Genomic DNA, 14,492 nt, shown 5'->3' on the forward strand with positions numbered 1-14,492 from the left:
GTCTGTTTTGTCAGAGACTCCAGAGTTTGGTTTATCTTGAGCAAGGCATCTGTCACAGCTTCCATAGAGACGGCTGCTCCTTTGTCTTGTCCTGTTGATGCTGTTGTTCCTGTTGATCCAACTGTTGCGCCTGAGATTGAGCCTCTTTTCTTTACCTGTGACTGTTGCAGCTGTTGTTGTAGTTGTTGCTTGGTCTTGGCCCTTGTGACTATCTCTTCTTGTGCGCCACTCATGTCAAGGTCAGTTCCCACGGGATTTATTCTCCCTTGGAAAATTCCACTGTCTTAGGCCGTGCCGGACTTCACTTTGTCCTCTAGAGGGAGCAAATCAAAATGGCCATAGAGCAAAGATTCCAGGTATAGAGACAAAGGAGACTGTCCCAAATGTCCAAAATATAAAAGGGAGATTAACACAGTCAGAAGTCTAGAAGCTTGTTACTTCAAATTGCCACAGTTGCCCTATTTATGCTACTTCTTGTTGTATTGTACAGTAGCCAGGCACTGTGGAAACTTTGTATCAAAGTATCACTTCACAGGGAAAAGTCAGTTCAGTGTACTAAGAAGGCAGACCGTTTCATGCTTTCAAATAAGTGAGACAGCAGAGGTTTTTTACTTCCAATAAATCTTGCAGTTATTGCTCAAATTCACCTCCCCTCTGCCCTGCTAGCTAGAGGGGAGATCAAAGGGTCTGAATGTCCGGTTAAGCTGATCAAAGAGCAAGTTTAAACGGATGCAGGTTTAGAGCTCCGTTGCTTTCACTTTCATGCAGTCGGGGGGAGGCAGACTTCCTTTGTTTAGATCTCCCCCGTTTTTAGCCCAATTTTTAAAATTTTAAAGGTCCCGATTATATTTCAGCTCTTACTCACGGGGATTCAGTCCAGATTTTCTTTTCAGGAAGAAATCGGCGCTCTCCGCTTATGGCGACGCGGCTTCACTTCGCAGGCTGGGTAGCGACTCTCAGCACCGCGCTCACTCCCGATGTCGATCCGTAGCCTTTAAAAAGGCTCTTTCACGGTACCGGGGGGCGCAAAGGTGCCCACCGAGTCTCCTTGTTCTCAGGCTTCAGCGCCTGGGATTTTAGGGGTCCCCCGCTTGCCGTAGCGGGTAAGACCCGAACTTGCGAAGCAGTCCTTCTCCGGAGCTCGGAGCTAGGACCGCCATTAAGCGCTGGCACCGACCGGAAGTCCTATACCTGTGTTGTTTTTAAAACTTTTAGTGGAACCTTGGTTGTTGAACGCAGTCCGTTCCAGAAGACCATTTGACTTCCAAAACGTTTGACAACCAAGGCGCAATTGCCAGTCGGCAAAATTCCATTGAAAAAATGGAGAAACACGCCTCGGAAGCCATTCAACTTCTGAGGTGAGTTCGAAAACAGAAGCATTCACTTCCAGGTTGTTGGTGTTCAAAAGCCGAAACATTCGACTTCCGAAGCGTTTGACAATCGAGGTTCCGCTGTATACGTATTTGTAGTTGCTTTTCAGAATGGTTTTTGCAGGCACTTGTTTTAACTGCTTTATAAGTGCTTTTATGTTGTAAATCACTTCAAGACGTCATATGGGAAGCAATTAGTAAATAATAATAATAATAATAATAATAATAATAATAATAATAATAATAATAATAATAGGACCTCAAGAGTGAGACTAGAGCTAAGTTTCCCCCCTCTGTATTGTAATGTACTTTTTCCTCCCCAGATGAATTAGGCATTAAAATCTCCAAGTTTTTTATATGAAGGGTAGCATAAGGCTGCTTCTCTTTGGTTTTCGAGCTACCAAGAGACATACCATCCCTTACTAATACGCCCCAGCAGCATAGACTATGCTCTGCCACTTCAAAGCCAGCTGCAGTAAATAAAGAAGGGAAATGGCTGACAGGGATAAACCCACATTGAAATGCATTTGGGAAGTCCTCAATCTTTAATTCTGTATATATGCATCTGACTTCAAAGCAGAGCTGTAATCTGTCAGATACGCCTTCACCTCTGCAAAGAGGAGAGAGAAAATCCTACTGTCAGTCAACGTGATAATTAGATACCACAGTTGTGCATTCGGCATAGTGCTTGCAATCCTTGATCATATGCTGCAATTAGATGCGCAGGCCACATCACCCCATGTCTTTAATTATGAACCCTATCAGGGGGGAAATGAGAAGAAAAGACACTTCCCGCCCCCCCCCCCCGAGGATAGAGGATGGGAGTTCTGACTGCTTTTGGCGGGGGGAAGGGTTAAAACATTGAGTGCAAATAACAATAAGTCTTAAAACATATCAGGAAGGTGAGAAATGTCATACATAAAGTCCCAATAGCTCAAGTAATAAAAGCGAAAGAGCCATAGCAGGTCTGACTGTTAAACTGCAAAGGAGGTCTTCTGCTTTTGTAGTGTTTCAGTTTAGTAGAAGGGGGGAGAATGAATCCATGTAGAAAATATTGGGAGCCATGCACAGTGTTGTCCCCTGTGGCTGATATAAGTGTTGTGAAATTTCAGACATTTGGCATGGAAATCGGAGACCAAGGGTATTGCTGCGTTCACTGGGATTGTTCTTCTTCTTTGGGCATTCTGGAAATCCTTGTTTCATCAAGGACTCCTCTTAATCAAGTAATCTTACCAAGAGCAAACAGAGGAACAGGATAGATGAACAGATGAAGTCACAGAGGTAAGGGAAACACACAGTATGACAAACACAATTCTTGGATCTGAATTGCAGACCCTCCAAGTGTCCCCATATTCCAGGGACAGCTCCGGATTTACAGAAGCCATCCTGGTTTATTATTTGATCCCAGAATGTCTTGCTTTTCCTTAGGACGTCCCTATTTTCATCAGAGAAATGATGGAGGGTATGGTAAAGGTAAAGGGACCCCTGACCATTAGGTCCAGTTGCGGACGACTCTGGAGTTGCGGCACTCATTTCGCTCTATAGGCTGAGGGAGCCAGTGTACAGCTTCCGGGTCATGTGGCCAGCATGACTAAGCTGCTTCTGGCGAACCAGAGCAGCGCACGGAAACGCCGTTTACCTTCCCGCTGGAGTGGTACCTATTTATCTACTTGCACTTTGACGTACTTTCGATCTGCTAGGTTGGCAGGAGCAGGGACCGAGCAACAGGAGCTCACCCCGTCGTGGGGATTCGAACTGCTGACTTTCTGATTGGCAAGCCCTAGGCTCTGTGGTAGGATGCCCCTATTTTCACTGGAGAAATGTTGGAGGGTATGGAACTATGCAACTTCCGAGCCAAGTAGATAAGTAACTTTACAACCTTTAGAAGACATCTGAAGACAGCCCTGTATATAGAAGTTTTTAAATGTTTATGTTTTTATATATGTTGGAAACCACCCAGAGTGGTTGGGGCAACCCAGTCAGATGGGCGGGGTATAAATAATAATAAATTATTATTATTATGGAGTAGGAAGTCCCTATTTTCATCAGAGACATGTTGGTGGGTATGGAATTGAGATGATCGATATCAATGAACATGTGCACGGAATTCAGTTTGCTGGGAAATGCAATTCATGGTTTTTTTGAAAAAACTATTGATGGGATTTGGAGTTTTCCATTGGTGGAGGAGTTTTCCTTTCTTCCACTGGAAACACATTATCATCTCTCTGGATTCCATGGTGAGGAGCCTTTAGAAACAGGTTGCTAGTAGAAAACTGTTTCCTTGATGCTGGTACCATCCATAGCTTGCTACTGTTGTTGTGTCACCCATCAGTACTTGACTTTTTGTAGAATTTGTAGAGTTGGAAGGGACACTAAGAGTCATCTAGTCCAACCCCCTGCAATGCAAGAATCTCAGCTAAAGCATCCATGACAGATAGCCATCCAAACTCAGCTTAAAAGCCTCCAAGGAAGAAGAGTCCACCAGCTTCCAAGGTACAGTAGTCAGTTCCACAGTTGAACTTGCCATCAGATAGTTCTTCCTGATGATTAGTAGGAATCTCCTTTCTTGCAACTTTCTCAATAAGCTATCCTATGCAGAAACATGCTGGAGGAGACTCCTGAGAGTCCCATGGACTGCAAGAAGATCAAACATATGCATTCTGAAGGAAATCAGCCCTGAGTGCTCACTGGAAGGACAGATCCTGAAGCTGAGACTCCAATACTTTGGCCACCTCATGAGAAGAGAAGAGAAGACTCACTGGAAAAGACCCTGATGTTGGGAAAGATGGAGGACACAAGGAGAAGGGGAAGACAGAGGACGAGATGGTTGGACAGTGTTCTCGAAGCTACCAGCATGAGTTTGACCAAACTGCAGGAGGCAGTGGAAGACAGGAGTGCCTGGCGTGCTCTGGTCCATGGGGTCACAAAGAGTCGGGCACGACTAAACGACTAACCAACAACAACAACAACAACAATGCACAAACAACCCAGCTAATGAATGAAGCACAAGATATGCCCCCTAAAGTAGCAAGGATAATAAACAAACTTCTTGAAATACTGATTTTTAAGGATAATAAACAAACTTCTTGAAATACTGATTTTTAAGAGCTGAGATCAGGGACTCTGTTAGTCTTATTTTAGTTTAAGTAAAAGGAGGAAAACGGCCTCACTTTTACTACTGCTAACATATTTACTCACTGTGTTCTCCAACCACCACAAGGTGCATTTACTTTTCCTTGGTACAGCATCATTGTTGCATAAGCAATACTTTCAAGACAGGTTCAGTTGAAACTGTGACTAATAATTTCACTTCAAGTCATTATGTGTTGGGGGGGAGGGTAGAGAAATAATATGTCTCCCCTTCACTTGGACCACAGAAGTGTACCTCACATCAGATTGCGACAAGACTGATGATCTGTGGCAATGGATGGTGCAAGTAAATAACCAGTTTTATAGCCTTGTAAATGTGCATCATATTTTACAGAGTAATGGGAAAATTTCTTAAAAAGTAGAGACATCACCCTGCCCACAAAGGTCCGTATAGTAAAAGCTATGGTTTTCCCAGTAGTGATGTATGGAAGTGAAAGCTGGACCATAAAGAAGGCTGATCGCCGAAGAATTGATGCTTTTGAATTATGGTGCTGGAGGAGACTCTTGAGAGTCCCATGGACTGCAAGAAGAACAAACCTATCCATTCTGAAGGAAATCAGCCCTGAGTGCTCTCTGGAAGGACAGATCCTGAAGCTGAGACTCCAATACTTTGGCCACCTCATGAGAAGAGAAGACTCCCTGGAAAAGTCCCTGATGTTGGGAAAGATGGAGGGCACAAGGAGAAGTGGACGACAGAGGACGAGATGGCTGGACAGTGTTCTCGAAGCTACCAGCATGAGTCTGACCAAACTGCGGGAGGCAGTGGAAGACAGGAGTGCCTGGCGTGCTCTGGTCCATGGGGTCACGAAGAGTCAGACACGACTAAACAACTAAACAACAACAACGGGAAAATATAGGTCCCTGAAATATGTCCAGGGAAATCTGGATTTTCCATAAAAATAGCTTTTAAAATGGCATTTTTTTGCAATTTTGCCCCCCCCCCAAAAAAAGCTCAACAATGGATAATCACTGTTTAAAATATGGCAAGCCTACTTGAGGGAAAGTGATTGGGGGCCACATTCTAGTGGCAGGAGTCAGGGGCACATGAAAAATAGGTGGAGCAGCCTCTCCCCCCCCCTTTATATATTCAGCCTCTCACACCTTTACACACTCACATGCCAACCCCTTCCCACTTTTAGTTGTCTACCATCTATTCATTTTCCATCATTTTCTCTCTCCTTCTGTGGGTTTGGGGAGGTTTTCCCTGAAGGAAGTGGAGGACCAGATGTGGTATAGATGCCATAGAGGCAGAAAGGAAACAGGAAGCGAAGGTAAATAACTGAAGGATTTGTGTAAAGTGACACAAATGCGGGTGGTTGGGGGTCTGAGGGCGGGGGGCAGCGGTTGTCATTTGCTAGTAATCCAGGCCTTCATTTTGACATCTTGCCTGTCATTTCTGTTAAGAAGTCGAATTCCTTCCACCTTTTCTGCTAGCCAAGAAAACAGATTTAAACTGTTTTACACTAATTGGTATTGCTTTGATGAGGGCAAATGGAAGCCATGCCTCCTTTTCATTAACGACCTGTTAAAAACAATTAAATCAGGGTTATGTCTGACAGGTAGGCTTAAAAATATGCCCCCTAAAAAAAAAGATGATAGATTAAGAACTATTATCTTTTCCCTCCCCCTCTTTCTTTTTCCTTTCTCCTCCTGTGATGAGGCTGCATTTTAATGCTTTAATATTTGAAAGTTGTATTTTAATCTTGTTTTTAAGTTGTATTCATTCAACTTGTTTTTATTATTGCTTGTTAGCCGCCCTGAGCCCAGCCTTGGCTGGGGACGGCGGGGTATAAATTATTATTATTATTATTACTACTACTACTACTACCAGAAGCTCTTCCCAAACCCCAGTTCAAGAGGAATTATCACAGACAATACTAGTTTCCTTCTCCCGGTGACTCCTTTGTTTGGAGGATAGATAGAGGGGCTGTCAGGAGGTTTGATTCAAACAATTATGTACACAGGTGGTTTTCATAGCTTCTTTTAAGGTAAGAACCAGAAGCTTAGTTCTCACTCAGATGGTCAGTACTGTTTTTGAGAGATGAAGTCTCTCTATCTCAGTAGAGCTGGTGTCTAAGCCAACATACAAACTAAAACACAGCTATCCCTTTCTATTCACACATCTCCCAATTTTGCAAAGCAGCTCTGCAACGAAAAAAATAAAAGGGTACAAAAATGTTTATAGCGCAGGAAAGTATTCGTAAAAATGCATATATACGAGAGGACATAACATACAACGGTGCAGAGCCATGGTGAAGTTGGTAGACCATGCTGGTAGACCATTGGGAATGCTGGAATGGTGGCAGTGGTTCCCCCAGTACAGCCATGCAGGCCCAACCTCGTCAGTGCCAAGTAAGAAGCACTGGTGCTGCTCCTGAATAGAAAACGGATGGACTATGCTAGAAGGACCATTGTCTGAAGATAGGATCTCTCTGTGTTTGAATTTTGCAAGATAAAACATGGAAACCCAAAACAGTAAAAAGCTGTATGGTTCAGGGCTCTCTCTGTTGGTCTTTGGGGTTTTTTTCAGCTGGGCAAACACCACGTTAACTCTGAGCAAAGTTGAGTACCTTCACCAGCAGATCCACCTGTAAAGAGATACCTTCAGAGGATATCCCTTCTTCTGCGCCCAGCAACAGAAGGGCAGAAACACAGTGTTTGCTATTGACTCTTGAAAATGCCTACCATCAGCCATGAAGGCTTGCCATATGCTGTTAGATCTAGCACTTGATGGTAGGCTTTGGGGCATAGACCTTTTTCCTGGTGTGACAATATCAGATAACAGAGAGTTCCATGTCCCTCTCTCTGACATCCTTACAGTGGTGCCTCGCAAGACGAAATTAATCCGTTCCGCGAGTCTCTTCGTCTTGCGGTTTTTTCGTCTTGCGAAGCACGGCTATTAGTGGCTTAGCGGCTTTAAGAAAAAGGAAACAAACTCGCAAGAACTCGCAAGACGTTTCATCTTGCGAAGCAAGCCCATAGGGAAATTCGTCTTGCGGAACGACTCAAAAAACAGAAAACTCTTTCGTCTTGCGCGTTTTTTGTCTTGTGAGGCATTCGTCTTGCGAGGTACCACTGTATCTATATTTTATTGAGCTCTCACTCCAGATGAATCTGGTTATGAAGATCGAAGAGCAATGTAAGAGTCATCCTAGGAAGTAAAAACGAATTGCACGAACACATAATTTAAAAAGTTGATTGATGCAAAGTTACTTGATGCAAAATTCTGATAAGCAGAATTTAGCATCCCCTCCACCCCATGTCATTTTCAGCGCAGAATTTGAATAAAACCTGTTCTCTCACTGCAGCTGAACACAGCCTAGTTCTCTACTCTTGGAAAGCATGATTCCTCAGTACCATTTTACTTTTGCTTCCAGGTCTTGTCTTGCAAATTAATTCATCGTAATGAAGTTCATCATGGTTTTGAAGCACTGGCACAGTTCCTGTATGCATATGTTCTGCTCTGAGTTCCTGGTTCTCTGGCAACTCTGCATGGAAAGGTTTTTCAGAGAACTAATTTTAGCTCTGCTGCTGGTTTTTCCACAGGAGGGCATGGTTTGGTTTTGCAGCGCCTGGGAAAAAGTAAAACCAGAAGTATCAGTTCTGTCCATATGGGGATCCATTAAAAACTGCATACCTCAAGCATCCTTAGCCTTTTGCATTAAGTGATCCTTGAGTACTTAAATAGGGTGGAGAGTAAGGTTTCTGAGTATAGGTGCACTTGTCCTTCAATCCTTTGGCAGAACCATTGTACAGAATTGTCGGTTTAAAGTAAAGTTATTAAAATTTTAATACTGAAATGGGTAAGGCTGCAGATCACTTCCCTGAGCCCTTTTTGATCACATACTTATGAAAATAGGGATGGAGAGAAAAAAATTGATTCAATTTGTATTTAAAGACACATCTGCCTTTTAAATTCATACTTTTTGAAACAATACACAACTGAAACTGAGCCACCTTTCATAATTTGCACTTCTGAATTTTGCAATTCTTTGCAAAAAGAAAGAGAAAGAGAGAGAGAAAATTTTATTAGGAGAATTTTCTGGTGAATTTTCATTCTGCGTTTCACAAGTGGATGTGGAAATGTGAATTTAGGATTGAGGGAAAAAATGAGCTGAGAGAAATTGGAATTTCTTAGATAAGATGATTGATTTATTGCTCAGATAAAGCTTGGAGTCCAGCCCGCTCCGCCTGTGCACCCCCTCGGCCAGGCCTCGGACTTCAAAGGCCACATTCCGATGTTCTGAGCAAAACGCAAAGTTTAGCAGCAGCGGTTAGAGAAAGCCCCAAAAACTCCAGTGCCTGCTTCAGTGTGCTCAAACAAAGTCCACGCAGGATCTTAGCAGCTAAAAGCAGTTTTATTTACAGCAGACTATCCATTGTCGAACAGCATCGTGAAAACACGTCCACTCTCCTCAAAAGCGAAAGTAGAGAGTCAGAACAAAGGCTTGAGAGACTCGGAAATGACGTGGAGTCTCCCTCCTCCCAACAGTAGGCAGGGCGTACACTCTGAGCTGTTTAACCCTGTAAGCTCAGGTTCTCTTCACACCCCCTCTCGTCCTGCGCTACTGTGGGGAAAGTATGTACAGAACTTACCCCCAACTCCAAACCACCACAAAACTCCCCATGACGCTGGAAGCTTAAAGGTTTGGTAAAGCCATCAGCCAAGTTATTGTGACTGGCACAATACTTCAGCCGTATCAAACCTGACTGAACACTCTGACACACATTTTGGAAACGTATGTCCAGATGCTTGGTTCTGGCCTTAAATTGCGCAGATTCAGCCAATTTCAAACAAGGTTGATTGTCTTCCCAAACCGTGATGGGCAAGCTACAATCTCCATAGATCTCTTGCACCAAGCATCTATAGAACTCTAGTTCCCGGCACAAATCTGACAGTGCACTGAATTCAGCCTCAGTAGAAGACAGCGCAATGAGACTTTGCTTCCGGGACTTCCACCCAATTAGTGACTTCCCAAACTTTACCACCAATCCAGACACAGACTTGCGGTCCTGCAAATTCGCCCAGTCACTGTCCGCATAGCATGTGAGCTTTGCCTCACCTTCAGCTGGCAGCTTAAGACAGAAGTCTTTGGTATGCTGCAGGTAGCGCAGTACCCGCTTGATACTGTGCCAAGCACTCACACTGGGCTTTGACGCTTCCCTACTTAGCAGTTTAGTAGCAAAGGCAATGTCTGGTCTGCTCCATTGGGATAGATACAACAGACTACCTAGAGCTGACTGAAAGAGCTCAACATTCTCGAACTCGGCACTTTCTGCTTGCTGGCTATCTTTCACGAAGTTCGTCTCCATGGGTGTCCGAACTCCTGCACAATCGGACATTCTGAACTTCTCAAGCAACTGCTCAATCTTGCCTTTCTGACTGAGCAAGAAGCTACCATCCTCAGTTCTCGCTATCTGGACACCTAGGTAGATCTTTACTGCACCCAGGTTCTTGAGCTGAAACTGTTTCCCAAGCTCTTTGGCAAACTTCTGCACCTGTTTGTCTGCCTTTCCAATGTGGATGATGTCATCAACATAAAACAAAACCAGTTCCTGTGAGTCTCCTGATCCTCTAAGGAACAGGCAACTGTCAGCAAGACTCTTCCTGAAACCTAGCTTCTCCAAAGCTTCAATCAGGCACAAGTTCCAATTCCTGGCCGACTGCTTCAGGCCGTAAATTGACTTGTGAAGTTTCCACACAGTACCTTGCTCATTGCCCTCAAACCCTGGAGGAGGAAGCATGTACAGATCCTCCTGGAGGTCTGAGTTCAAGTAAGCAACATCCACATCAAAGTGATGCACCAGCAACCCTCTTTGTGCAGCGATGGCCAAGAGCAAACGTAGAGATTCACTCCTACAGGTGGGAGCATAAACTTCCGTATAATGCAACCCCCTGCGCTGCGTGAATCCTCTCGCCACTAATCTGGCCTTATACTGCGGTTCTCCTGTCGCTGTGGGCTTAAGTCGGTAAACCCAGCGGCTACCCACGGCCTTTTTGCCCACCGGCAACTTCGTGAGGGAGAACACACCTAAAGACTCCATTGAGTTCATTTCCTTCTGCATCGCCTCATGCCATTTTCTGGCTTCTTCCTGAGGCAGTTTCTGAACATCCTCAAAACTCTCGGGTTCACACTGTGCCATTCCGACCCACACACTAGTGACGGCAAACCTATCAGGAGGTTTCCCCTTGGTCGTCCGAGCTGATCGACGCAGCACTACTTCAGGAACCCCCTCTGACCCACTAGGGCCAGCCAGAACGTCCTTGGCATCAGAGAGCTCCCCCTCTGACTTACTGCGCCTTCTGGACTTCTCAGCCGAACCTGTGGGGGAAGATGGAGCACTGCGTTGCTCAATCTTCACAGCCTTGGGAGAAGTTCTCCCCTCTGCCTGCAGTGGGTCTGGACTCTGAGCCACAGTAGCAGGTTCAACCTCTACCTCTTCTTCATCAGCAGAGTCAAGCAGACCCTCTGACAGGATGTCAGGATTCCCATGTATCCTTGCCCAGCCACTCTGCTCACAGAATTCAGCACTGTTGCTGAGCAGAATCCTGGACTGATTCCCTGACGGATACGCAAACCTCCACCCCTTGGTCCCTGGCTCATACCCACAAAAAATCATCTTCTGGGACTTGGGTTCACCTTTCTTGCGTTTGGCTTTTGGTATCAAAACCCACGCTTCAGAACCAAATACACGAAAGTAGTGTACTTTGGGTTTCTTTCCATGCAGCAAAAAGTACGGTGTGTCACCTACCACTGAATTGAACGACCTGTTCAAAACAAAGTTGGCCGTTCGCCAAGCCTCTCCCCAAAAACGCTGTGGGAGCCCGGCATCAAACAAAAGAGCTGCGGACATCTCCCCTAGAGTCCTGTTCCGTCTTTCCGCAATCCCATTCTGTTGGGGACTGTGCGGAGAAGTCAACCTGTGTTGAATCCTCTTTTTGCGGAAGAAACTTTGCAGTGCAGACCCGGTGAACTCCCCACCACGATCGCTCTGAAAGTTTTGCACTCGTGTGGAAAACTGCAGTTCCACAGCCGCAATCCAGTCTTTGATTAGCGGTGCAGCTTCACTTTTGTGTCCGATCGTGAAGGTCCAGGAGTTGCGCGTATGGTCATCAATCAGAACCAGCGCATATTTGGCTCCTCCCATACTGGTCACAGACATCGGCCCACACAAATCTGCATGAATTAACTGAAAAACCCTAGTGGTCACCCTCTCTGACCTAGGGTATGTGCACGTTTTCACCTTTGCGGACTTGCACGCTCTGCAATCTAGAAACTTAGCACATGATTTCATTTTGCACCCTTGCGTACACTCTGGGATCTTTTTCACTGACCCCCAGGACACATGTGCCATGCGTCTGTGCCAGAGGTGAGCACACGCATCATGAACTGGAACGTTGGCACACTGTGCTTGAGCCTCCTCCGTGTCACCTGGACCTGCAAAAGAAGCATTCAATACAAACAACCTGTCTTTACATTCAACACTGACTAGGTGCTGTCCATTCTTAGAAATAGAGCACTTATTGTCTTCAAAACACACTCTGTAGTTCTCAGCAAGAAGTGCGCTGACAGACAGCAATGCACAGGACAGTCCTGGAACAACAAAAGCTTGGATTGAACCCTGTAAGAAAGAACAAAACAGTGAGCCAGTCTGCGTGAGTGGGTGTCTAGTTCCATCTGCTAAACAGACAGTCTTCCCAGAAGTTACAGAGGTGCAGTTCTCCAGAAATCCTGCAGATGGCACGAGATGATGGGAAGCTCCACTGTCTATGACAAAAGTCAGCACAGCATCCTGTTTACAACTCTTGACTGTAGCCATAGACGCTGCCAAATGTTTATGTTCAGTGTCTCTGCCAGCTGCCTTCGGCTTGCCTTTCCCACGCTTTGAAGAAGAGCCCTTTATCTGGTTGCTACGGGAGACGGCCTTCGGCTGTTCCTGTGCCTTCACTGGACATTCTCTCACCAGATGGGAGGGGGAGCCACAGCGATAACAGCGGCGGCATGTAGCAACAGCTCTCACAGCTCCCTCTTCAGCCATTCCTTTGTTCCCAGCACCCCCACCTTTGGGTGCACAGCCTGGGCCTGCACGCTCCCCAGCACTCTGGTTGCGGGCCTCAACATCACACGGCCCCTCGGAGACAAAGCAGCTACTCCCAGCTGTAACTTCAGGAACATGGCCAGCAGCCCCCTCTGGGCTCTCAGCTTCCTCCCTGCTCTCGGCTTTCTCCCGGCCCTGGGCTCCTGCTGAGCTATCACACAGACTCCTCAGCACCTGCCAGGCGGCCTGGGCAGACTCAACGCCCTCCAGGTGGGGCAACAGCATAGCGTCCACACTTGCTCTCAACATGCAGAGCTCTCTTTGCATTCTCTGCTCTCTATCTTCCAGCAAAGCAGCCTCCAGGTCTGCTGCGCCATCTTCAGCAGCAACAGGCATGGGTGGGGCCGGCTCCTTCTGGGCTATGCTCCAGAGCCCTGTGGCCAAAAACCACCCCCTTATTCTTCTAATCCAGATATCCCAGGACTGGGTTGTGAGTTTTTCAAATGGGACATCATAAAAGTCCTGGAGCTCAGCCATCTCCTCCCCCAGTGCTCCCATTGGGGCTTGTGAAGTACTCACATGTACCAACCGGCTCGGCTCCGAGGATAGGGTTCCGGCGTCCCTTTGCAGCACACAGCTTGCAGCTAGCCTCCCTGCGTTCTCCCAGGCAGAGCCTCAACGCAGGACTTTTTCCTCCGGCAGCAAAAACAGCAGCTTCTCAGCTTCACAGCCTTTACACACAGCACTTCAAAGCTTTCTCTAATTGCAGTAACTGACGTCCATAACCTCTTAGATAAGATGATTGATTTATTGCTCAGATAAAGCTTGGAGTCCAGCCCGCTCCGCCTGTGCACCCCCTCGGCCAGGCCTCGGACTTCAAAGGCCACATTCCGATGTTCTGAGCAAAACGCAAAGTTTAGCAGCAGCGGTTAGAGAAAGCCCCAAAAACTCCAGTGCCTGCTTCAGTGTGCTCAAACAAAGTCCACGCAGGATCTTAGCAGCTAAAAGCAGTTTTATTTACAGCAGACTATCCATTGTCGAACAGCATCGTGAAAACACGTCCACTCTCCTCAAAAGCGAAAGTAGAGAGTCAGAACAAAGGCTTGAGAGACTCGGAAATGACGTGGAGTCTCCCTCCTCCCAACAGTAGGCAGGGCGTACACTCTGAGCTGTTTAACCCTGTAAGCTCAGGTTCTCTTCACAGATACATTTGCCCACGCTTGCTTTAAAATGATCTCAGTACAATACCCAAAGTTGTGATATTTTCAATTATTTGAAAGGCCAGCTGGTTCAATGGCAGATAGTTCTTTAATCCTAAATCGCAATGAGTTTTCCTAATGGGAAGATTGTGATTGCAGTGTGGAACAGGACAAGTTGCTGATAGCCAATTCACAAAGGGCTTCTGTTCTACAGGGAAATGCTTGATTGATAGATGTATCTTCTTATACCAGCGGTTCCCAAACTCCCCACCCCTCACCCCCGCAAAGACCACTTAAGAATGGCTGAAGGTCTAGGCAGACAACTCAGTGATTTTGCTGCGTGTTGTAGCATGTTTAATGCCCTGTGCTAGATGTGGTATGGTTTTTAATTGCAGTTTAATTGCTCCTTTTATTTCTTGCACACTGCATTTTATCGCATTGCAATTTGAATTCCGTAGGATCCAAGCTACTAGGCTAAACTACAATATAGGAACTAAATTAAGGAATAAAAATACAATTAAAAATCAATATGAGCATTTAATGTGATGGATGTGCCGTCTCAACCACAAATCCACAGACATGCTGCAGACCACCTGACTGCAGGTCTGGATCCCCTGACTTATATATTTTGGCTTTGAGTCCCTTAACTGGGAAATCTCCCAGCCAGCTGATTGAAATAATTAAAATAAAATCACATAGAGGTTATAGTGAATCTGGCAGAAACAATCCTCTT

The 14,492-nt window shown here is 45.8% G+C and overlaps 1 protein-coding gene across 2 annotated transcripts in view; it reads left to right on the forward strand.

Moving 5' to 3' along the window:
- The window catches only part of LOC310702354 (uncharacterized protein), a 157,556-nt gene that overhangs the window by 133,356 nt on the left and 9,708 nt on the right, over nt 1-14,492 (forward strand). For both annotated transcript variants that reach the window (XR_014523457.1, XM_083493839.1), the window contains one exon: nt 2,483-2,651. Coding sequence is in view for 1 of the 2 variants with exons in the window: in XM_083493839.1 (XP_083349965.1) it covers nt 2,483-2,589 (107 nt within the window). In the remaining variant the exon portion in view is untranslated. The remainder of the gene's footprint in view (nt 1-2,482; nt 2,652-14,492) is intronic.

The sequence above is a fragment of the Podarcis liolepis genome (genome assembly GCF_965112155.1).
Source record: "Podarcis liolepis genome assembly, chromosome: 3".
In the NCBI taxonomy this organism is placed as follows: domain Eukaryota; kingdom Metazoa; phylum Chordata; class Lepidosauria; order Squamata; family Lacertidae; genus Podarcis; species Podarcis liolepis.